Genomic DNA, 23,081 nt, shown 5'->3' on the forward strand with positions numbered 1-23,081 from the left:
CATTGCAATCTCCGCGTCTCCCAAAATATTGCTTCTCCACGTTGCGAGAAAGCATCGCAAAATTAATTGCTAGTTTTGAGAGGTATGAATTCATGGATGACAAATCTGCTTTGCGTCTGGCAACGTTGCCCCTCGAAAGCCGATTTCCGTGTCCTCACTGCAGCTGCTGGCAGTCTTTTAACGCAGGGCGAAATTCGGAGACAGACGCCAGTGTTCTGGGTGACGTCAAGTACTCTTAGAGACTCAAGTCTTTGTTTGCGGGTTCTTTAGAAAATTCCTAGAAGTGTGTAGCGTTCACTGACGGCATTCATATATTGTACACTGAGTGTTTGGACGAGGTTGATTTCGAATAATTTTCTGGCTCGTAGTGGCACTTTAAGTTCGCACCTCAGATATTTAAAAAAGTAGCGTATAAAACATTAACGCGAAGTGCTTACAGTGAGATCTTCGATGAGCTGTTCCTGGCCGGCGTTCTCCTCCTCCAGCCACATTTCCTTGTAGATATGCAGGAATATGTTGATGGCACGATGCCTGAAATAATTATGTGCACACTGTCTGTGGTACAGCATCTCGGCAATGGACAATATGTAAATACTGATAGCTTTACGAGCCGAGCAAAACGAGTCAAAAAACATTGTAGAAAGTTTCGGACAGTATGGCTGGATGACTGGTAGTGGTGTGCCCAACTGTTTGATACTTCAGTACTTTCATGCCTCCTTATAATTTTGTGTGTAACATTACATATTGCACGTTGTGAAGCTACGGGATAATGCAGGGCAATACGCGTAGGATGCTGCAGAAATAAAAGCAAATGCGTCGGAACCGTGGGTTCCTGCACAATCACTGATCCCTCAACCATTAGATAATCTCCAATCTAACCTTCAGCCTAACCTAACCCAGTTAATGCGAAAGTTATTCGTTACTCCATTCAGAGAGAGAAAAAAACAAAATCATTAAGAAAGAGCAACTGCCACGGAGCAGCAGCATAACTGCAGTATTTAGTCCACTTTCGCTCCTTGTTTTGTACATTAGGATTCTGAACGTGTGGTGTCGTTGCCTTGCTGCTACCGTCAGCCAATCAACGTTCAATCAGTTCTTTCGCCTAGCATGCGTGACAACAAATGTCAGTATCCCTCACGTAAAGTGCGCCTCAACATCTTTTCCTACAAATGGTGCGCCGTATAACACTGCACGAATAGCTTGCAGTTCCATACTGGTTGTGAGTTGTGAGAAAAAGGGTATATAGAAGTGAGTGGTCGGGTGGTTACCTGTGCACATTATACAGGGGAACACTACGAAGACACGCAATGGCAGCCCTTTTCTTGGAGGTCGAGAGCAACTTTTGCCACGCGCTTCTCGTGGGAGGGGGTTTGTGAGCCTGCACACAGTGATGTCAGTAGGGTGACAGAGGGATGAGGAGGGGGGTTAAGAACAGTGCTCCCCTCACAAGGTTGGGAAAGGGCACGATGACAATGGCAGGCAACAAAGGCGTGCAGTTCTTCTAAGGAAAACAGATCGTCAGGGTGATGCAGAGCTCGAGTACGAGGTGCACGCAACGAAGAGGCGAGCGAACAGTACGAACTTGTGTGTCTCGTCTGAGGGAAGTTTTGAGGAGCACTCGGTAATTGCCAAATATAAAATACAGATGTGGAATAAGCGTAATTAATTGTTTACAATCGTTTCATAATGATTTTGTGGCCGCCTGTCTACATTTCTGGCATTTTCATTCTACGTTTGCTACCCGTAAGTGTGCAGCTTATATTTTAATCCTGGTACCCATATCTGAATTCGCTGTGCATGAGACCAATCTCGTAACCAGGTCTGAATCACAGCTTGATAAAAACGTCGTCAGGTCCACGAAGGGGGTAGTCAGAACAGAGTTCACGTGGTTAGGAACATCTAGTTTTAGTGATAAGCTTCGACAATCACGATAATCTACTGCCTTTTTAACGCGCGTACACGTTAATGAAAACCAACAGCCTGGTTTGCTTTGCAGAACTAGTAGTGACAAAAGAACGTGCACACTGTTAAGGACCACAGGCACATTTTCTTTGTTGTAGACGCATAAATGCTACAAATGTAGGAAAGACGTTCAAGTGTTCATGCAAGGAATCAAAAGTGGGATAATATGTGGAAGAAAGATGCAAGAGTGAATGCAGCCATAGGATTGACTCCAGTGGTTAGCAGAGATCTCCTTGAGTTTGCAAAGTCTAGAGGATTCACCGTCAAAAGGCAGGGAAAAAAACCTTCAGGGACGTTACTACTGCATGGGTATGTGAAACGGGGAATGTTTATTAGGGAAGGTCAATACTATAAACGTCGTTTGAAGGCGTGGTTTACAGCCTCGTGTGTAACACTTGGTCTTCGTTGCTAATGAATCTTTGTCGAAGGACAACAGAACGTCATTCTACATATTCTAGATATGACCTCACAAAACAAAGTACGGGGATCAACCAGACTTGATAGTGCAGACTATTGATTAGTGTGAGACTATGGCTACAATGTAGTGTTAATGTTCCACTTTTCAGCATTCAGGTGGCGAGGAGGACGCTCCATGTGCGAGCGCAAGTACTATTGGCAAGTGCACAACGACGCAGGTACTAGAATTTTATATCTGGAGCACAATAAAGGAATCAGCAACTTTCCTGAAGTCTCTTACAATTTCGTATACGCTTTAGCTTTAGTTTTACTGGTGGCGATAAATCAGTTTTCTTTTTCGCATTCATTTTTGCACCTCCAACCAGACAGTCAGTTCAATCAGTTTGGCGAATTCCTCGATAGGGTTTATTCACTGACATCACCTCGCCGCCATACTGTAGGTCTCTCGCAGTTATGTTCCCGCATTCGTTTGCTGCCATATGCTTTTTGGATCACAATTTTTGTCGAAAACATGGAACTTACTTGGGTATGCTACAAATCACACAGCACAATAACTTTGAAACACAAAATATACGGTGAGTACGATATGGGTGACAGCTGATTGCCTGCTAGCGACAGTGGCGGTCTCCTACGGATGACGTCATGCGAATAAACCCTATACTAGTGATCAATCAATGTCTCCCATTGCAGTCTCCAGTTACGAATCCTTCATTGACTCATCATTTCGGTTCATGCTTCATCATTCGGGTTGCTTTCATCTATATTGCTTAATGGATGGGTTTAATAGATTCGATGATTTTACTTATTATTCTCAAAGGTACGTTCAATCGCAAATGCCTGCCACAGGTGCGAACACCAGCCATTACGCTGCCGCACATGGTCAACCTCCCGACAAACCGTACGTGCCCGTCTGTAGACGTGTCATTTACCTGTGCAAGCTGTGTAGTGAAGTCATACGGAAACAGGCAATGACTGCTCTCTTTCGTTGGGTGGATACGACACTGCGGTACACACCCTTTTGAGAGCCTTGAGGGTGGTCAATCTGAGGCCAAAAAACAAAAAAGAAACCAAACCGTGTCTCTTAATGGTGGCTACGCAACATGGGACTCACAGAGCTTACCAGCTTGGCAATAGCACTGCTGCTGCGTCAGAATGAAATAAACTGACTGCTCAGAAAAAGCACTAACCACTGACGTCAATGCGTAAAGAAACAACTAAAAAGCATGCAACGGATATGCGATCACATTCGAGCCAACTTAGACGTGGAAATAAACACAGTGGTCTTCGTCTGCCGAAGGGAGGTTGGCTCGAAGCCTTTTTCCTTTTGAACTGCGCCTTCGACACAACTAGAGTCACGCTGGGATTTCATGTGTCGTCGCCGCCGGCATTTCTTTCCGCATCAACCACAGCTCTGCTCTAGCGCAGTTGGGGAACGAATCGCAGCAGGATCAATGTGCCCCTCCTGACAGGGTAATGTGTTTCTCCGTTGACTTCAGCGAGGATAACCCAAGGAGGACCTCATTAGTGAAGAAAGTAAAAAAGAAAGGTATACTGCTGTTATAACATCAGATAGCACACATCCTGGCCCAATATTGGCCCAACATTGGTCCAGTACTGGACCAGTATTGCCGATATTCAGCCAATATTGGGCCAAGACGCTGCGTTACTTTGGTACCAAACAACCGTTGGCCTCGATGAGAAGGTATACAGCCAAGTTTGGGAGCGATTTGGTAATCTAGATCCATTTGGCAAAATAATTTGAACTCTAATCTGGCTGTGACATAACCACGTGGGCCCATAAGTTCATACGACTCACGTGGGGAGCCAGGTGATTTTGTGAGCCAATGGGGATCGACTGTGTGGGATCTGCCTCTGTCACTTCGCAGAGAACTATCTCTTAAACTACATTGTGCCTTTCTTTTATGGCTGGTTAACGAGGCATTTCACACGTCACCAAAATTCACAGGCTCCCCTTCATAGCCCCCGTAATGTGACAGCCAATGACACTTGCGGTGCGCCTGCTTTGCCGAACCTTTGGATCAACTCCTTATCATTTGCCGCTACGTTTAGTCACCCGAAGCAGTTACTTGCCTTTCACTCATGTTTGACAATCGAAGACCACTGTACTACTCAAAATGCTCAAGTGTAAAAGAAATACACAACTGCAAGCAGCACCAATAAGAGCACAATGTCACTTACCACGTGCAATCCGTACAAAACTTTGGCCATATCTATGATTCTTTCTACCAGTTGGTCTTGGGAGACAACCACCGCACTCGAAGTCCTTTGACTTCCTAACTTACTGTAGAGATAGTGTTGCCAGCTCATGTCGTCGTGTGGGTCGATCTGTGAAGAAGAGTGTAGGGAAGAGTGGGGAAAATGCACAAATAACCACAATTAGCCATGCTCAAATTTCATACAGGGTTCTTTTAAAGAGACGGTCGCATCCGTTCCAATCGATTTCGAAACTATAGTGTCATCTTATTCCTCATGGACCACTGACCACAGTATCGAAAATCCCTCGCGAAATAGTCGCCCAGTTTGATTGTTATTCGATGGAATACATGACAAGAGCAGACACTGCATGTTGAGAGTATGCCAGAATCCCCTCTCTGGAAAAATGAGAGAACGTCACTCCCCAAGAACAAATCAGGGCATGGCCTTGAGAAAAGGAATGTCACGGACGTGTGGGCGTCTGGGCTGCGCCTTTCTTCTCTGAGCGCCGCCCTCTCAATCCTCCTGCTAGGTAGTGACGTCACGCTACGGGAGCCTCTGCAGCTGCAGCAGCGGCGCTCATCTTTAAAATTCGTTTATTTAATATCTGAGCACTTTTCGGACAAAAAAGTTAGCCAAGTAGATTGTCAACCGATGCCGTACATGTGGTATCGGTTTCATAGATGGGTTTCCGGATGCAACTGTCCCTTTAAAACTCAGAGAGACACTACCAACCTTGTCTGGTAGGGTCAGTTGCAGCTTGACGTAGTCGAAGATGTCGGAATCCTGCTCTCTCTGCGATACAGAATAGATTTACAAGTCGCTTTGAGTCGTCTCATTCAGGTAATGTGTTTCGGGAGATGTGGAAGGACAGAGACGGAACATTCCATGTCCGTCCTTCCATGTCCCTTCAAATAAACGAAATCAACCTCCTAATGTAGAAGGGATGAGGGGTGGAGCTCTTTACGATCCCTCTCTATATGTGAATGAATGATGAGGGTGAAAGGATTTGGATGTCAGACACCCTGGTGAAACATTACGAAATTTCTGAGGGTGATGAGATGCTTTAACCTTAGAAAACCATCTTCTTAACTGATAATCTGTGCATTTTAGAACATATTACACGTGACTTTTCTGAATGTTCAGTGAATGGCGACCGCCATGTTTCATGACTAGATATGCATCTGACTTTTTATATCGTGGTCGTATCCGCTGTTACCAAATCATAATGCTTTACGTATGCAGTGGAATAAAATGAACCTGTGAGTATCTTGTGACAGGTGTTTTTCTTTCGGAATTCTACGGGAGAAGGGGACTAGTGGGGCTCACATTGAGGAATTTCTCTTTGGTGTGCTGCACAAGCTCCTGTTCTCTTCCGGCAAACAAATTCAAGCCGACGGGCAGCAGTCTCTTGAGGCAGGCAACAACCAAACTGGCTGCCAGTTCTTTATCTTTGTCTCGTTTACCATCCCGTTTCTTCTTTTTCTCCTACAAGAATAGCAAAGGAGGTGTCCCCTCAAGATGACTCAATAACGAAGCTAGCCCTGGCTCGTACCCTCTTTTGCGAATGTCCAGCATCTACTGTCTGCACGTTCGCCCTTCCTCTTCCGGAAGAAGGCATGATGAGCGCCATGTTGTCTATCTCGTTCTGGGAAATGAAGTTGGCTTCCTCTCGGCGGAAATACTGCGTAGACATTCAACCAGACATGGGTAAGTTGCTCACAAAAAGTAACTAAGTTACAGTTACACTTAACCTGCACAAATAGTAACCGAGTTACAGTTACTCTTTTTGAAAAGTAACTAGTAGTTACAGCTACAGTTGCCCCTATGTTAAAGTAACTTAGTTGTAAGTTAACTGGTTGGGATAAATTGCAGGGTATCTCTAGCACTTATTTAGTGGCTCTGTGGGTATCTCAAGCCTCAATAGAACTGCACAAGGGAACTGACAGGTGGAAAATATTGCAGTACCTGAGTAACTTAGTTACGGTTACATTTTACAGTTACTCTAACCAAAAGTGGTAAGTAGTTACAGTTACAAGTTACCTTTACAGAAAAGTAACTAGTGATGGTTACATTTTACAGTTACTCTAACCAAAAGTGGTAACTAGTTACAGTCACTTTTACAGAACAGTAACTAGTTACTGCAAAAAGTGACTAGTTAAGGAGTTACAAGTTACTTGTAACTTAGTTGGTACTCAATATACTGCATCCAACAGCATCGTACCTCATGTACGAACGACACAACAGAGAAAAATCCCAACCTGTGACTTGTTCCATATGTTAAAGATGTGCGCAACACAAGTGTACACTTGTTCCGCTTCTTTCACATTGTGCTTCAGCCAATGGTTCCTGGATGAGAAACAGAATGCCTTGGTCTTATCTAGCCTGATCATAGACGTTGATGCAAAGATGATGAAGAGAGGAGGTCGACTAACCTCTGGAGGTCGACGTACTTGATCAGAATCGGGAAGAAGGCGTAGATGTCTCGTATGAGCAGGTTGAACTCCTGTAAGCGCAACACAGTATACGAGGGGAGATTTCACAGGACCGTCTCTTACGGGAGTTTTTAAGCATCTCTGATTGGGCACGGGGTGTATGACACCACGGTTTCTTTTCCCTCGCACATCGTGTCCATATAAGTTCCAGAGGGTATAAAATAATAATAATTTGCGGCTTTACATTTTTCTGAGGACATTTTTACATTCCAAACAAATCTTCACAATTACAAATCATCTTCACAATCATATTCACAATTTACAAATCTTCTTCTGCCGTCATGTTACGGAAACCGGAATCGTAAAAAGAAAACGTAGTATGCTCACGGTTTCCTGAAACTCTTGTATTATCATCACTCCCGTCCTCAATAGAGAACCTGGTGGAAGTACAGTAGTACCACAGTAGGATTCTTGCGCCTGATGTCTTTTAACAATAGTACAACCCTTAAGGTAGTGGTCCAGTTATTAGGATCCTGCATATGCTCCCAACGCAACACGCTCACGAGCCATATCATGAAGGAATACACCTCGTGCCCAGGAAGCTGCTTCGGGAAGAGCCCCGCATAACCAAAACTGAATACATCCGCCAATGTATTCGATACTTATAATTAGTATACATAATCATGCTGAATGCTAAAGAAAACAGAAAAGAGACTGAGCATAATCGAACCTCTTGTAGCTGTCCTTCAGCTTGAGATGTATCATCTGTGCTGGACTTGAGGTAGCTTCTCATGCATTCTTCCTTGTGGAATACGACATCAGCATTGTGGTAGATCTTCTCAGTTAAAGGCAAAATGGGGTCACGAAGCAGCTCTTCCGAGGAGTTGATCACGATTTGGCCAGCATGAGCTGTATAGATATGGTATGACGCACTTCAGCAAGCTTTGTGAGGAAGTAGCCTTTTCGTTGTCATAATATAGTACCACGGATAAACGAATAATCATTGCAGACGACAAGGTCTGCTTTGAACAAGCTGTTCACAACTGCAATGCGTGACAATGCAGAGGGGCACATTATGATCATCACCGTTTGCTAAGGCAGATTTTTTAGATGCTGAAGTCCGCTAAATGTGCTTAGTTTGTGTATTTTCCACCTAAATATCTTCCCTGAAGGATCCGGTGAGAAAGCATGCGAGAAAAATGCAGAGAGCTTGCAACACTTTAATTAATGACAAGATGTACCGATGAAGTGATCTATCTCAGATCAATCACGGGTATGTAATTAAAAAAAAGTAACCAAGTTACAGCTGCCCTGCAAAAATAGTAACTGAGTTACAGTTACTCTTTCTGAAATGTAACTAGTTACAGCTACAGTTACGATGTTAAAGTAACATAGTTAGCTTACAGTTACATTTTTAAAAAGTTGAAACGTCAAATAAGTGTAACTAAAAAAAAAAATTTATTAGCGATTGTACTGTCCAAGTGTAATTAGCTATGTAGTTACCCCATACTGCATAATGGACCTTTTTCACATACGCATCGTATCCTAGTGGTTCTCCAACGAACCATGCTCGGCGCGCGTCAAAACAAATCCACGTCGGTAGCACAAAGGACCAAAACCGGTTCGGAGTTGGGCCGACAAGGTCTCCCCACTGGTCCCCACTTCTGTCGTCCCCATAGTGCGCCATCTAGTGAGCACGGAGCTAATCCTCTCCGGTGCCTCAAGGTCATACGCATACGCCATCGTGAAAAAAGGTCCATAAACAGAGAATTTCCTATGGGCCAGTGTAAGGCCATGGAAGTTAGTCTAAGGCCATCCTGGCCGCGTATATGAGATGACAAAATTCGTGGAATTCCTGCTTTGGGAAAAACAGCAGGGCATTTAAAGCCTCGGCAAAATTTCACTAGAGAACTGACGTGTGGAAAATACTGCAATACCTGAGTAACGTAGTTACAGTTACGTTTTACAGTTACTTTAACGAAAGGCAGTAACTAGTTACAGTTACGTGTAACTTAGTTACTACCCAAGACTGGTCGAGATCGTATGCGCGATTTATTATGGAATTCGCGCAAGAGTCATGGACCTGCTTGTTACACCCATGGCCATGGGGAATTACCTGCAAAGGTTATCATCCAAGGAGATCCTTCTATTCCGACGGTTTTTCTCAGCAGGTTGATTACATTCCTCAAGAGGTTGGTCAGGTGGTCACTCGTAACTAGTGTCACATGGTTCCTGCAGGGAAGTAATAAAGGATAGAAAAAACGACGGTTCCCATACGAGGTGACAGCGGATCTATGACTACTACTTACCCTGAAGTAGGGTTGACGTTGTCTGGGCCCTGGCTCCACCAGAATGGCAAGTAGCTAAAAACATCAAGGTCTCATACACGATCTACACATCATTTCACGTTGTTTTATTTCCTTTCTGGATCACACATAAACTACTGACAGCTTTTTTCTTTTAATTACGCGTTAGCGCCGCAGAGCAACTCAGACGCGTCAATCTGCTGACATCACGCATCGAGATCGGGCCTGGCCGATGACTACTTTCTACGGTCGTTTTTGTAAATTTGATTGAGCAGTGACAATACACCACACAGTGAAATAAAGTGTATGGTGGTTGCAGAAAGACTGCTCGATGAATGAAACAGGGTTTCGAGCAATACCTACTGATTTCGTAGTATTTGGTCTATCTGTATTTAGATGGTAGATCGTAGGTAGATGGTAGATTTAGGTAGTAGATAGATTTAGTAGGTCTTGGTTCCGAGCCATGTTATTGCACGTCCTTGCTCCTTTAACTAAATGATAAGGAAGAAAATAATCGTGCTTACCTGCACAGCATAGGGAGCATGACGTCGATAATGAACGGCTGCTCCGTATATTTGCCGTTGGTCGTAACAAATTTCTCTACTTGACCGACGAGGTCATCTAGCGTTGGCATACTTGATTCCAATGCCGCCATTACAGCTAAATACGGGTAGCGAAAGAGCAGAGTTACTGAAGGGTATAGGTAGAAGGTTGTGGAAGGAATTTACCCTGAGCTTCTAAAGAGTGTTCCTGGGCCTTGCCGTGAATGCAGTTAGGATTGTGCTTGTTATGCACAGGTTCCAGGAAGGCTACGGGAAACGTTGCAGCAAATGCTCCGAGGCAGTTGCCAAATGCAGGGCGATGTCTATTGGAATCGCGAAAAAGAAAACTTCATTACTGGTATCCGCTAAAACGTTACTAGTAGTAGTCATTAGCCAATACTAGCAGACATTACTATAGGCACAAAAACAGTAATTACTACTAGTGAATGTGAAACTCACCTTTCCAACTCTGCTTTGACAAAGGTTCTGAAAAAGCAAGTGCCATAAGTCACCAAAAAAGGGAAACTGTGAGTGTCTTAGAAATGTCCAGAGAAAACCTTGCCCTGGACATTCGAATATTCCATAAGCTCATGACACTTTATCGCTAATAGCGAAGAAAAACAGTGAAAATGACACGTCACAACAGCGTTTGCATGAGCGAGTGAATTTAATGTAGAACAAATTTCTTTCAGGTCAGGTTTTACCTTCCACCATGAAGTTCCGTATTTGTCCCCAACGTGTACAGGCTGTTGAGAATCTTGTAACAAGCAACCTGGATATCACTCACTGAAAAATACGTAAATTTTAATGCGAATGACACAAACCTACGTTATTCGTAACACTCAGCCGCTAATTTAGCACTCACGCAATAAGTCGCTCCCAAACTCGTTAGCAGCCAAGTGATCGAAGAGAGCAGTTAGAACGGGGAGCAAGACAAACTGAACATAGTTGAGTGACGACGACGTCTTCATCGTGGTGCCTCGAAGATGGCTGTAGCGACCCTGTTGCAAATTGATCACCGTCTGCGCCAAGTCATCCGACGCATTGTTGAAGTAGGTCAGCATTGATGTCTTCACGAAATCTGGGCAGTTCTTAACAATTGACCTGCACACGAGAGAGAAAGTTTTTGTAGGAGTAGCACGTCAGATTTGCAATATGGAAGCTTAATGCACACCCCTTCACCAGGTATTAATGAACATAACAGAGAAAAAGGCAAGTGAGCTGGTGTACCAATGACCTTGGTAGCATAATCTCAACCTTACGGATCTCAAGGTGGACAGGGTGAGCCTCGTTCTCAAACCTCACTTGCCACTCTTTTCACCCAGGTATTTTTCCCTGACGTACGTTACCTGGCATCTGTTGCCTTGATCAAAACCTGAAGGCAGTTCACAGCAATTTTCGCTTCATTTCCGAAGACGCTGAACTTGACTCGTAGTAGACCTCCGAGCTTGCAGAACAGACTATAGCGGAAGACAAAATAGAAAAATTTCATTAGTTACACAAAGTTTCGTTATTATGATGAGGCGCCGCAAGTTTTTGCTACAAACAGAAAAGGAAAAGCATTTACCTGGCAACCATTTCTTTCTCCCGAATGGTTGCTGTACCTATGGTTGAAGTGGCCGTAGGTGACATTAGGAAGAAAGGTCGGTGGGCCACGAAGCATTTTTCCATCAGTGGCAATACCACCTGAAACCGCATGACTATCTCAAGTTTGAGCAAAAACACACAAAGGAGAATGTCATTTGGATAATGTTTAGAGAACCGTGACGCAAAAACGTTTGTTGCAAAAACTGCTGTGGCTATACGATTATGGGTGAAGGATACGTAAATTTTCCTATCGAACATGCGGACAAACTCGTAATAAATACCCATATCTTGTTGCGATTGGTTACATTGGCTTTTATGTGAATACTCTCTTAGTCCTAGTCAGCTGGACTCTCGCCCCTTTTCCCTCTCCAAATTGCTTGGTCCCACCAACACTCTGCTCTCAAAGCTGCTTTGACCTTTCTGGACACAATCGGACTTGGATCCTTACTGCGAAGGGGCTCAGTATTTCATTCCTCACATCACCACCAGCAATAGGGTAGAGAACTCCCCATTCATCATCTTAAAATAAAGTTGTTGTTTTTACGCGAACACATTCTTAGCTGTCCCTAGTTGGAGGACAGGACCAAAGACCATAACATTGAAGATGTATGTGGCTGACCTTGCTGAAGAACTTGACATCACGGCTAGAAGTTTTGAAGCTCGACCTCCGGCTGTAGGGGACGCTGGGCTTCAACACCTTCATATTGATGGCAGCCACGTCCAGGTACTGGAGAAGTTTCTCTAAAAGAGAAGTGGCGAAGCGCCTCTCCTGCGTGGTCGTCTTGGTCATCCCTCCGCTCTCGTCACTTGTCTCGTTGCGACGACTGGTTTTACTACAAGGACGCAACATTGCATTCGGGTTAACTGGATGGATATCTCATGAAACAACTGTGACAACAAGGCGTGGCGCTCTACCTCGACAGCCGGTATCCTTCATACTGCAAGAACTTGAGAAGTTCTTGAGCTCTGTCTCGGTACTTGTGTTTCTCTCTGTCTGTGAGCAGGTCGTAAGGCACTAGTTGAGGGTGAATTCCACCTCCTGCAATGACAATTACATCTTTCTGTTAGAAGGGGAAAAAAAAAGGCAAAGCGAGCAAATTTTTAGAGGAGGGGGGGAGGAGTGAGTTCACTAAAACCTCCATTTGGACTCGTTGGTACGTGTGTCTGATACTAAAAGCGCTAAAAGAGACAAACGCGGACGAAACACAACGAGCGCCTACTGTCGAAACTTTAATGGACGACCATATACATACACACAAGATGCTTTTAACGACGCAGCAGGAATTCCCTTTCACTCTCATTTACAAAATTTGCCTATACCTCATCCAAGTTCTTCATCATGTACGGATCATTTACGGTTAATTGTGACAAAACGCTCTTGCAGAAAAGTGCTAAGGATAGCCTGCCACGAATATCTCTCAGATCTCGCGATCTGGGAGGCTCTCTTGATTGGGTAGGTCAGCAATATATGCGTTAGCTCGGAGAGCATCTCGTTATCAGCGAGGGAAAGGGAATTCCTGCTGCATCGTTATAGGCACCTTGTGTGTATGGTCTGCCACTAAAGCATTGACAGTAGGCGTTCGTCGTTGTGTTTTGTCTGTGTTCGTCGTTACGTGAGGACTGTCTGTGTATAGGCGTGTGGAATCTATATTCGACGGATAATTTACTCTCTATATTTTGAAATTCTAGAATACGGCTGAATACCTACTGATCTACAGCAATGGTTGTATTACTGTGACTTACCTACGGCTTCTAGTTCTTCCTTCGTTTTCTTTGCCCAGATGTCGTGCGTGTTCTCCGCAAGACGTTCGGCCATGTTCTAAGAGAATTGATGTGAAATAACATAACCGAACTCTAGCTGAAATACTCGCAAATTGAAGCACTAGCATTGCAGCAGTCTATCGTGAACAAATACGTCAAACGCTCAAAAACTAATGTGTTTACCATCATGTCCTTGTTGAGTGTCAGTGTGGACATGTCGACAGGCGTCGGCATGTAGTCCATGGGTGTTGGTGCTTGCTATGGACGCAAAGAGAGGAGGAATTTGTGTTGGACACAAATTATAGGACACAGGGGACAGTTCTGCTGTAAATAGTACTCACTGCTGCAATGGGCGTGGCAGACCTCTGCAGAGCAGACGCGTCGCTCACCTCCAGCTTCCAGCCAAATGCGAGGAGCGCTCTGACCACGTCCCTGATTGGTTCTTTGTAGCGTTCTCGTTCCTACGAGATAAGTGTATCTGAAACTCTGAAACTGGTAACCTTACAGTTGACACCCACTGAAAAAAAATTGGACAAATTGACAAATTACAGTTGGGGCACTCTCTCATACTGAAATTCTCTTCCTCCTATCAGAATAGCCAGCCAGCTGAAAGCTTTGATCATGCCCATGAAGTCCAGTCGAGAGGGGACACTTTATGCTTTTAGAGCAATATATGTAAACGGAATGCAAGTAGAATTCGATCCAGTAGGTTAGCAGTTCAGAGAAGGCTTTTCAAGAACGGTAAAAAACGCACATCGAGCACTATATGAGCAGTGTGAAATGACCCAGCGTCAGCATGCAACGCAAATCATTTACGCGAGGCTTCTCGTACTTCAGCTGGCGTGATGCGCTTCCTATTATGCATCCACTTAGAATACGAAGATCTAATGGATTTTTCAGTCCCACGAGTCCTAACAAATGATTCCAAAAGGTTTATTGCCTCCCCCCCCTCCCCCCGGCAGATTACAATACGGCACCTGGGCTGCACCGAGACACGCATACATACGTATTCAGAGAGAAGATTATACGGTTTGAGTCGTGGATGCGTTTTCGTGCTGTCGTTCCACTTGTCGCCATATTGCCATCCTCGTTCGAACTAGAAGAACAAAACACGTTGGTTTACTATGATGCTACGGCAGAACCAGCAGATGCAGCCCCACTGGAGTTTCTGCTGCGATACCTTGCGAGTAGACCACGCATCGTGGAAATGTTCAGAGAACCGCTGTACTATGGTGTTTAGGTCCTGGGTGAGCTGAATGCTGCAAAAGAGAAGCAAGCAACAGTCAAGGGGTAGGTCAAAGGTTTAGTTGAGCAAATACCGCATCATTGGATGAAAAGAAACAACGAATATAGCACGGCGTGTGTTCTGGCCGGGGCACATATGTATTGGTTTACGTGATAGCTGGTTGCGTTGTCTCACAGCTGGTTCATCATTGCAAAACAGACACAAAACAACGTAACCACAAATAATGTGCGCGGTATTGCTTATTCGTAATGCCGCTCGAGTCCATCGAGCCTAGGGTTGCACGCAGCGGCCTTCAACCCAGCTTATCATTTTCCCGTTCCTTATAGCCGGATTATTTATGAAGAAATCCTCTTTGCAACTCTTTTTAAAAGATTAGATACGTTTTTGACAAATGTTGCCGAGTTGCAGCTCATCAATTCACAGATGACTGTTGTACGACATTCCCTCTGTGACAATGCCCCAGCACGCCCTATTTGGTATTTCACGCTGTAATTCAAGCTGTCAGCGGCCGAGACCAGCCTTTGGTCAGCGGTACGAAATATGAACAAACTACACAGACACACGATAATAATCCAGTGCATCCAAAATGCTCACCCAGCAGTGCTGACGGGTTCAGGGATGTAGGGCCCGGAAGTGGAAGAAGGTCCCTGCTTGTACCACTCCTCATCATGAACTTCAGAGAGGGAATAATCGGGAGGCAAGGCGCACGCTATGGCTGTCAAGCACGGAAGCGCCTTGTTGAACAGCTCTGGATCGTACTCCTGGGATGTCCAACAGAGATGCCAGGGAGTTAGCAGAACCAGGAGCAACGTACGGTTAGTTCTGTTTGGTTTGCGAGCTAATATCCGAGAAGTGGGGCGTTCTACCTAAATATTTGGAGGGATTTTCTTACCATCTTTGAGAGGGAGTCGAAGATGTTTGTGAAAAGAAGCATGGTGAGCCTCCTCTCTTCTTCAGACGCCGTGCCGTAGGGACCGCCTCCTCCGCTGGCGCTGTAGTAAGTTTTGCACCGTTCGTAATGCAGAGTCAGCAGCTACACAGCATTGACAGAAAGAATACGCAAAAAATTAATCCAACCTTCGATGCAGGAGCAAAAACAACGAAATAGCAATTTCTATTGTTCCATCATGTTTACATCAACGTGTCAAGAGTATCGTATCGTTCACACATTTTGTTCATGGTTACCTAGCATGCAACAGTACCAACATGACAGCGTGCAAGAAAATTGTGATGGTACGACAAGAATTGAGCAGGAAGCATACTACATGTTTCTAGGCACTTTGACACTCATGTTTGTCAGTTTGTGTTTTCCAACCTCAGAACAGTTACTCTCTATTGCCAGTTATGCCACACACCAGTTGCTGCATAGTACCAAATCCTTAATGTCCTTAATGTTAATGTAGCTTACCTCTCACAGTAAGCAGGAACAGAGGATGTCGACAAACACATATGCAATGCGCCATGGGTCGTATAGTCATTGTCTTACAATCTTGTAGGATGTTCTCAATGACCTGTATTTGCCATCCCTAATGCTAACACAGCTAGAGACTTTTCTGGACGGGAAGCGATACAAATATCCCCAGCATTTTTTTTACGGTTTCCAAGGATTAAAAAAGAAGAAAAGAAAAGAGAGAGACGCACAGCTGAATTCATTGGCGTAGAAGTCACGTGTGAAAAGCATTGTGTACTACAAAATTTTAGTTTCATTAGTGTACTTTTCTTAGTTTCAACATTTTTTGTAATAACGGAAGTGGCCTATCATAATGCTTTACTTCCTCATTTCCACTGTGGAAATGTGGTGGCAATTTTCTATGCCTATAATTTGTGCAAAATAATTACTACCTCAGACACAACCACAATTTGGGCTTTAGCAGGGGATATGCAAAACAGGTTGCTCTATCACCATTGTCGTCACCAATTGGACTCCACGGCCGATGACGAATGAAAACGGAAACAGAAAGGAAAGAATAAAATTTGAAGACTAATTGGCTGCATATATGGGCATTGTGCCAAGCACGTTCAAACGCAATCTTCTGATCCTGATCTTCGGCCGGCCGCACTCGTTTCGGTGCCATTGTACTGTAACTACTTCTTCCTTCTCTTCTCTCATTCACTTTCCACAGGTGTTACTGGTAGACAAATAGGAATTCTTATACTTTGCGCATGGGCTTTGTCGCCTCGTTGTAAGTAAGAGTACGTACAGTCGCCGACCGATTTTTCAGACATGCTGAATTATTCGGACGCGTTCGCGGAATGGCCACGGGCCCCATAGAGTTAATGTATAACAACGTCCGATATTTCGGACACGGTTTGCCCAGCCCGCAAGTGTCCCAAGCGGTCGCCAGCTCACCCACGCGTGCATGACGCAATGCGAAGGTCAAGGAAACCAAATCTAACAACTGAGGCAAGAAAATAGGCAGTGACTGTTCATTTTCCAACACTGTAAGTGAAGGAGTCCTGTCGTCGCGCTTCGTGAAGCTGAGCACGCGCTGTCCACAGGCGAAGTAAAGCGAGCTTCACCTAAAGCACGCATGCGTTAGGTGAAGCCGACTTGCGGAATCGTGACGCCTAATGTTGCCAGAAGTCCCAATATGTTCCCTCCACGTGCTTGGGATATCGACGACTTGCCATCACCCAGCGCATCCGTCAAACTCGGAACTAATGAAGGCGACTGCGGCGCTTTCACCCGTATACAATATCGCTTCGGGAAGTAGTAGCTGTAGAATGGAGATGTAGATGCAAGTAGAAGCCGATGTTATCAGGCAGAGATGGAAGACTGCCGTTAAGAAAGCATCAACAACTTTTTCCAGCCTACTAGTACTTAATAAAGTTGACTGTTGAAGCGAAATTCGTTTTTTCGGACTGCTCGATTATGCGGACTTTTGCGCGATCCCCGCGCAGAGTCCGAAAAATCGGACGGCGACTGTACTTCTCCATGATGTTTGGCTCTACAGTGACATCGGACAGTTAGCACTCTCATTTTGCATATCCCCTATTGCGTACACATCACAAAGACGAAGCACCACAATGAAAGCAGTACTACACGCAAGTCACGTGTGCGAAAGCATATGCACGCATGAAGCGTTGCACGCATGAAGCGTTGCACGAGAGCGTTGCACGAAGCACGGCGAGCCGGTACAGCCAGTCACATGCACATCACCGCAGTCATATGAATACCTCACCTTCATCCTTAACTTGAAGACACCGAGAAAGTCATGAGTGCATGAAAGTTGAAGCACCAAATGTGTCAACATTCACGAGTAAAAGGAATATGAAAGTGAGCGCGCGAATATTCTTTTACTTTGTCGAAGAACAGTGTCGTCTAGAATGTAAGGCCCGTTCAACTTTTGTGCGTGACATCACTATCGCTGTCTGGCATCAGGACGGTTTCGGGGAACGGTGCATGATGCTACATTACGTATTAAGGGTCCAGACTACCGCATGTAAAGGCTGCGCGACAACAACATTTAAGGGGCTAGTTTGCACTCCAAGCATCAATTTCTAGATTGAAGGTCATTTCCACAGGTTGTACATTCCCAAATGTACCAAATCCAATGAAAAGATGGCTAAGAAGCTTTTACATTATATACCAAATCCGTCTTCATTTTCTGAATCTACCCAATCTTCACTTTTCGCAAACTTGACGTTATATAATTTATCTACGGCACTATAAGCCCTTGAAATCTACACGGTTTGGAATTCCGACGCAGAGAGACGCATCTGTGACGTCAGCGTGATGACGCGAGGGCATTCCCTTAGCGCCAGGCTTTGGTCGCTCCTGCTCCAGAATTCGTTCGAGTTCCGCTGCAGGGAATACGTGAAGAACAGCTGTGAGATCGGGTTATTAGGTGTGACAACCCCCGGCAGAATGTCACAGCAACGCACGTCACACGAGCTGATGAGGACATTCTCCTGGTTACTCCTCACAGTGGGTCAAGCTGCCGGATGACTCGACAAAATACGCGCAAGTCCCGAAATACGTCAATTTCGAGCGAAAGAACTCGCGGGAGAGTTGTTGGGAGTCAGACGCTCCTACGGGACATATTTATTTGAACTATCATACACCCCTGTCACACCAACAGTCTTCAATGATCATTTAATCCAATGACCTTTGACCATGTGCGCCACCAAGCATGTAACATGTCAACTTCTCAAAGAGCCTTATAATCAATGCTCTCTGACAGGTTAACACGTCACACGCTTGGTGGTGCTACACGCAGGTTCAATGACCATTGGTTTCAATGATCATTGAAGACAGCCCGTGTGACACAGGTGTTAGGGAGTGAACTTACCCTCGCACTGGAGTGCAACAGCGACTAAAACATGATATAAATACATTTACAGTGTGTGTATGTGTGTGCATGCAGTGTGAAGTCGGAAAGGGTGATGTAGTCAATTGGACGAAAATAGTGTTAGTGAGTAAACATGCCTGTCGTGCAAAGCACGAAAATAACTTTTTCACAAAGAAGAAAAAAGAGTGAAATCTGCTCACCCTCAGTGCTACTGCAGTGTACTCTGTGATCACAGAAACGTCGACAGTGAGCTTCCGAAGCAGACGAAGCAGCATGCTGGGCTGCATTTCTCTGGACAAGATAACGTGTCAAATGCATGGTCAACAGCAATATTGAATATGATTGTGCCATTTAGACCCAGAAATTACTTTCTTCCTTCAATTTTAAAGGGACGGTCGCATCAGTTCCAGTAGATTCCGAAACTGTGGTGTCATTTTATTCCTCGTTGACCACTGGCCACAGTATTGAGAATCCCATGAGAAATATACAGGTGCGGTTTGCCTACTATTCGATGGAATAGACGACAAGAGCAGACGCCGGATGCTGAGAGTATGCCGGAATTCCCTCTCTGGAAAAAGGTGGAATGTCACTCCCTAAGAACCAATCGGAACACACCATGAGAAAAGGACTGCTGCGGATGTGTGGGCGGCTCACACAGTTACGGGGCATCTGGATGGCGCCTTTCTTCTCTGCGCACCGCCCTCTCACAACTCCGTTAGGGAGTGACATCACGCCGTCGGAGCCACTGCAGCCGCAGAAGCAGCGCTGAAAATTTGTTGATTTAATATCTAAGCACTTTTCGGATGAAAAAATCACGGCCTACTACATTATAGGGCCCATGTTATAGGCACCCCTTCCGAGCGCCGCATTTGGAGGCTAGCGGTGGCGCCACTCATCGGCCCGGTTGTTGCTTCCTCAACTTCTACAATACTTTGTACTTCAGCTTACCTTCGTATTTTTGCAAACGCGGTGGATGTCCTACGGAAGATGCTTCTTTATAAAGTTGATTATCATCATCATTCTACGTGTTTTCATAGGAGCTCCTGCTGTCGTCTGTTACGGTAGTCGTACGTCCGCTTCTGCGCGTTCAAAATTCAAATTTGCGCTGTGGAATCATGATGTAGACCTCGCGGGCCGATGAGCAGCGCTCCTAGCGGACAGTGCAGATGGGGTCCTCAAAGGGGTTGTCGATTATGAGATGGTTGTTATAATCTAGTAGGATGCGGAAAAAATTAGCCAAGTAGATTGTTGGCCGATACGTTTCATAGGTGGATTTTCGAATGCGACCGTCCCTTTGAAGGAACGCTGAAATGACCCCTGACCTACGTACCTTTGCTGCTACAGGACTGTGAACAATACAAGTGTAGCAAACATTGTGTCATCAAACATTACCCAATAACAAAAATTGTTGCAGCCATCTAACAACTTGTACGCGAAGGGTTTTGACTCTGCAGTCGGAGAAGTCGCTTCCCCTCTCTCGGCTCTTGCAACTACGTCACGCAGATGCGATATATTGGGGGTCGGGAAAAGCCGCGTTATAAGCGGTTACGTTATAAGTGGTCACCACAGTAGATATAGCACCTGCAATGCAGGATCCTGAGTAAATCTTTTGCATTGCATAATGTGGCCGTTTACCTTCTTCAGTGGGAATGGTTTTAAGCTGGGTTCGGAAGCCAAGGAAAGCTATCAAATTCATTTCATTCTTCTCTTTCGTTATAGTTTACTCCTTGGGACTTTATGTCCCCATGTGAGGACGATTGCCTGGTGTAACCAACCGACAAGTTGCGTTCTGTCTTTCGTCGACCGGATTACAGTGAGCACGTACCTGGTGAGGGCAACGAGGAAATCCGAGACCTTCTCTCGCTGACCCTTGGTGAGGATTTTGACCTTCGACAGGCGGTAGACGGTGTGCAAGGTAGCATCTAGGAGACTCGCGTAGTTCTCCGCGTTGGTGAAATAGTAGTAGTACTGAATGAGCATCGGCAGCACTGAGTTACCGATGTAGCGGTTCAGAGCCAGCGCCATATCACTTTCAATGTTGTCCGCCTGCCAATAGGTAAAATGAATACATACATACAACACAAACAGTACTGGTGTGCGCACGAGGAAATACATACATTTCGAGCAAGAACTCCACTGCGTATCAAAAGCAATATCAGCCAAGAAACGTGTATATCTGATTTCAAGGTAAAGTTGGGAGCAAACAATGCGGTGCAGATTTAAACGAATGCAAATTTCTGCGAAAGAGTGAAGGAGTAATTTTTCGTGACTTTCACATTTCGGAACCTGCTTCCATGTCCGCGAACAGCAGCAATATGTGTACTCCACATAACGGTTACCAACATTAACCTGCAGTGGCATCAAAGAACTTAACGTGATACACACTCTGTCCAGCATCGTAGCAGCCCTGAGGTCAGGTAAAAATCCATCTTCCAAGAGGCGAAAGAAGGTCTCTGGCGTCTCCACCCCGTAAACGCGTTCCAGGAACATCACGATTGACTGTTTGTGGTTGGGCTGCAGACCAGGAGGCAGGTCGCTCTTTGTCTGGCCTATAATGAAACGAGCAACCGTGTATCCGAAGCTGGAAAGGTGATGAACACTGTACCATCTTTTCCCTTCCTTGGTGTCTGAAGAGTGAAGCGTAGGCTCAAGGCTCCCAGTAGGTCGTCCAGTGGCACCAGGGATCTCAAGATGGCTCTTGCCCTCACACATTCATTCTTCCCTTGCGCTATGGTAGCAGCTTCCGGAGCGCATCGTCCTAGCAGGTCGACCAGGACGCAGTAGAAGTTCAGTATTGCCGCTCCCATGTCGATGTAGTCTTCGTCTTCTAGTTCCTCTGAAGTAAGTCCTTTCTGCTCACGTTCCATCGTGATTCGTTCAGACATTCTGATGGCTTCTTTAATGGCGTCCAATAGACCCGCGCCTTCTCCGCGTAGGGCAGGCCCCAGACATTCTGGTCGGCGAATCAGAAGTCGGATCACCAAGTTCGCATTTTCTTCCACGCTTTCGCCTGTGGGAATGCAGGCAAACTGATGTTAAAAGAGCAGGCCGGTGGGCTGGGTGTGTCTCTGAGAGAACACCGGGGTAGATGAGTCTCAATTGACATTGGTGCATGTGTAATCAGAGAAGTGAACACAAGGGAAATGTAGGGCAAACTAAGTAGTGTACCACTTGCTTGAGCTCCGGAATGAATAATCTAGTTGGCTCACAATGAAAACAAAACCGCTGATTTTTGTCATGAAGCAAAATCAAAAGCTTCTCCATAATGAATGTGACCGATTCCCCGTTAACATCAAACTCAATAAAAGCTTAACCAGGGATTTGTGCAGCAGGAGTTTTGCTTGACGGGTGTGTTGAGATTCTGTAGGGGGCATGTGACATCCATCTCATCTTGCTGCGGTTGTCATGTCAGATGATTTTGAGGCGAATGTTAGGGAGGAGTATGCTTGGAAAATCTATGGATTTAGCACTTGTGAATCACATCACTCATTATCCCACCCACAGGTGTGTAACACCCATTAAATCCTATCATTCGGTGTCACTGCCTCATCATGAGTCAGGACTGCTGCGGCCCAGGTGTGCAGGTGCTTCCCTTCGAAGCTCAAGCGCACATAAATTCCCATAAACTTGGATGCCTTTCACAAAAGAGCCCATCTCCCGACACTAAACTTCACATCATTCCCCGTGAATGATGTTCATGGAGTTCATGAGGAATCGGTTCGCCAACCTATGGTTACACCCTTGTAACATCCAAGTCACAAGGTTTGTAAGCATGAACATTGAACATGAACATTGAACATGAACATTGAACATGAACGCTGAACATGAACATGAATGAAGAGATCCCATACCATTGACCCAAACGCAGAAACGGAGGAAATCGAGGTATCGCTCTCCCTCGACGGGGTCCCAACCCACGTCGGGGTAACCGCGATCCACCAGCTCCAGGTTGGACTGAAGACCACAGCGAGACATGTACACGGCAATCTTCTCCAGATAGTGCTCCCTTAGTGCGAGGGCCAGCTCGGAGTTCTCCATCAGAGAAGAATAGGCCACGTCCAGGGGCGTGGAACCGCGCAGTGAAGGGCGTGCTGCGAGTGACGACACATTGGGAGAGAAAGTTCATTGGACGCTGCTTTATGTAGAGTCACACTTACACAATAGGATGTTGCTGTTTTCTAGGAGGAAATCGAGGTGATCGAACATGGCTTTCTGGTTTTGTCGGCTGGTGCGGCAGAAGTAACACAGGAATCGGCAACAGGACACTACCATTTCGTGAGATGTGTCCTGCGGCAGGATACAGTATGGTTCGAGCATCA

The 23,081-nt window shown here is 45.4% G+C and overlaps 1 protein-coding gene across 2 annotated transcripts in view; it reads right to left on the bottom strand.

Annotated features, from left to right (window-relative positions):
* Nucleotides 1-23,081, bottom strand: part of LOC135401737 (ryanodine receptor-like) — a 118,036-nt gene that overhangs the window by 19,735 nt on the left and 75,220 nt on the right. The window contains exons 55-87 of one of the 2 annotated variants that reach the window (XM_064634295.1): nucleotides 22,920-23,049; nucleotides 22,614-22,853; nucleotides 21,368-21,772; nucleotides 21,148-21,311; nucleotides 20,588-20,808; nucleotides 18,963-19,053; nucleotides 15,363-15,503; nucleotides 15,065-15,231; nucleotides 14,405-14,483; nucleotides 14,231-14,320; nucleotides 13,566-13,685; nucleotides 13,408-13,482; nucleotides 13,207-13,282; nucleotides 12,379-12,502; nucleotides 12,083-12,296; nucleotides 11,444-11,562; nucleotides 11,226-11,336; nucleotides 10,742-10,980; nucleotides 10,581-10,662; nucleotides 10,336-10,362; nucleotides 10,063-10,199; nucleotides 9,859-9,994; nucleotides 9,338-9,391; nucleotides 9,145-9,260; nucleotides 7,759-7,937; nucleotides 7,029-7,099; nucleotides 6,855-6,942; nucleotides 6,149-6,277; nucleotides 5,923-6,081; nucleotides 5,329-5,388; nucleotides 4,579-4,725; nucleotides 1,269-1,378; nucleotides 438-531 (exon numbers count right to left, since the gene is read on the bottom strand). In XM_064634295.1, the coding sequence (XP_064490365.1) occupies nucleotides 438-531; nucleotides 1,269-1,378; nucleotides 4,579-4,725; nucleotides 5,329-5,388; nucleotides 5,923-6,081; nucleotides 6,149-6,277; nucleotides 6,855-6,942; nucleotides 7,029-7,099; nucleotides 7,759-7,937; nucleotides 9,145-9,260; nucleotides 9,338-9,391; nucleotides 9,859-9,994; nucleotides 10,063-10,199; nucleotides 10,336-10,362; nucleotides 10,581-10,662; nucleotides 10,742-10,980; nucleotides 11,226-11,336; nucleotides 11,444-11,562; nucleotides 12,083-12,296; nucleotides 12,379-12,502; nucleotides 13,207-13,282; nucleotides 13,408-13,482; nucleotides 13,566-13,685; nucleotides 14,231-14,320; nucleotides 14,405-14,483; nucleotides 15,065-15,231; nucleotides 15,363-15,503; nucleotides 18,963-19,053; nucleotides 20,588-20,808; nucleotides 21,148-21,311; nucleotides 21,368-21,772; nucleotides 22,614-22,853; nucleotides 22,920-23,049 (4,395 nt within the window). Of the gene's footprint in view, nucleotides 1-437; nucleotides 532-1,268; nucleotides 1,379-3,308; nucleotides 3,422-4,578; nucleotides 4,726-5,328; nucleotides 5,389-5,922; nucleotides 6,082-6,148; nucleotides 6,278-6,854; nucleotides 6,943-7,028; nucleotides 7,100-7,758; nucleotides 7,938-9,144; nucleotides 9,261-9,337; nucleotides 9,392-9,858; nucleotides 9,995-10,062; nucleotides 10,200-10,335; nucleotides 10,363-10,580; nucleotides 10,663-10,741; nucleotides 10,981-11,225; nucleotides 11,337-11,443; nucleotides 11,563-12,082; nucleotides 12,297-12,378; nucleotides 12,503-13,206; nucleotides 13,283-13,407; nucleotides 13,483-13,565; nucleotides 13,686-14,230; nucleotides 14,321-14,404; nucleotides 14,484-15,064; nucleotides 15,232-15,362; nucleotides 15,504-18,962; nucleotides 19,054-20,587; nucleotides 20,809-21,147; nucleotides 21,312-21,367; nucleotides 21,773-22,613; nucleotides 22,854-22,919; nucleotides 23,050-23,081 lie in introns of both variants that reach the window. The other variant, XM_064634294.1, reaches the window with a different exon arrangement.

Source organism: Ornithodoros turicata, chromosome 7 (assembly GCF_037126465.1).
Source record: "Ornithodoros turicata isolate Travis chromosome 7, ASM3712646v1, whole genome shotgun sequence".
NCBI lineage: Eukaryota > Metazoa > Arthropoda > Arachnida > Ixodida > Argasidae > Ornithodoros > Ornithodoros turicata.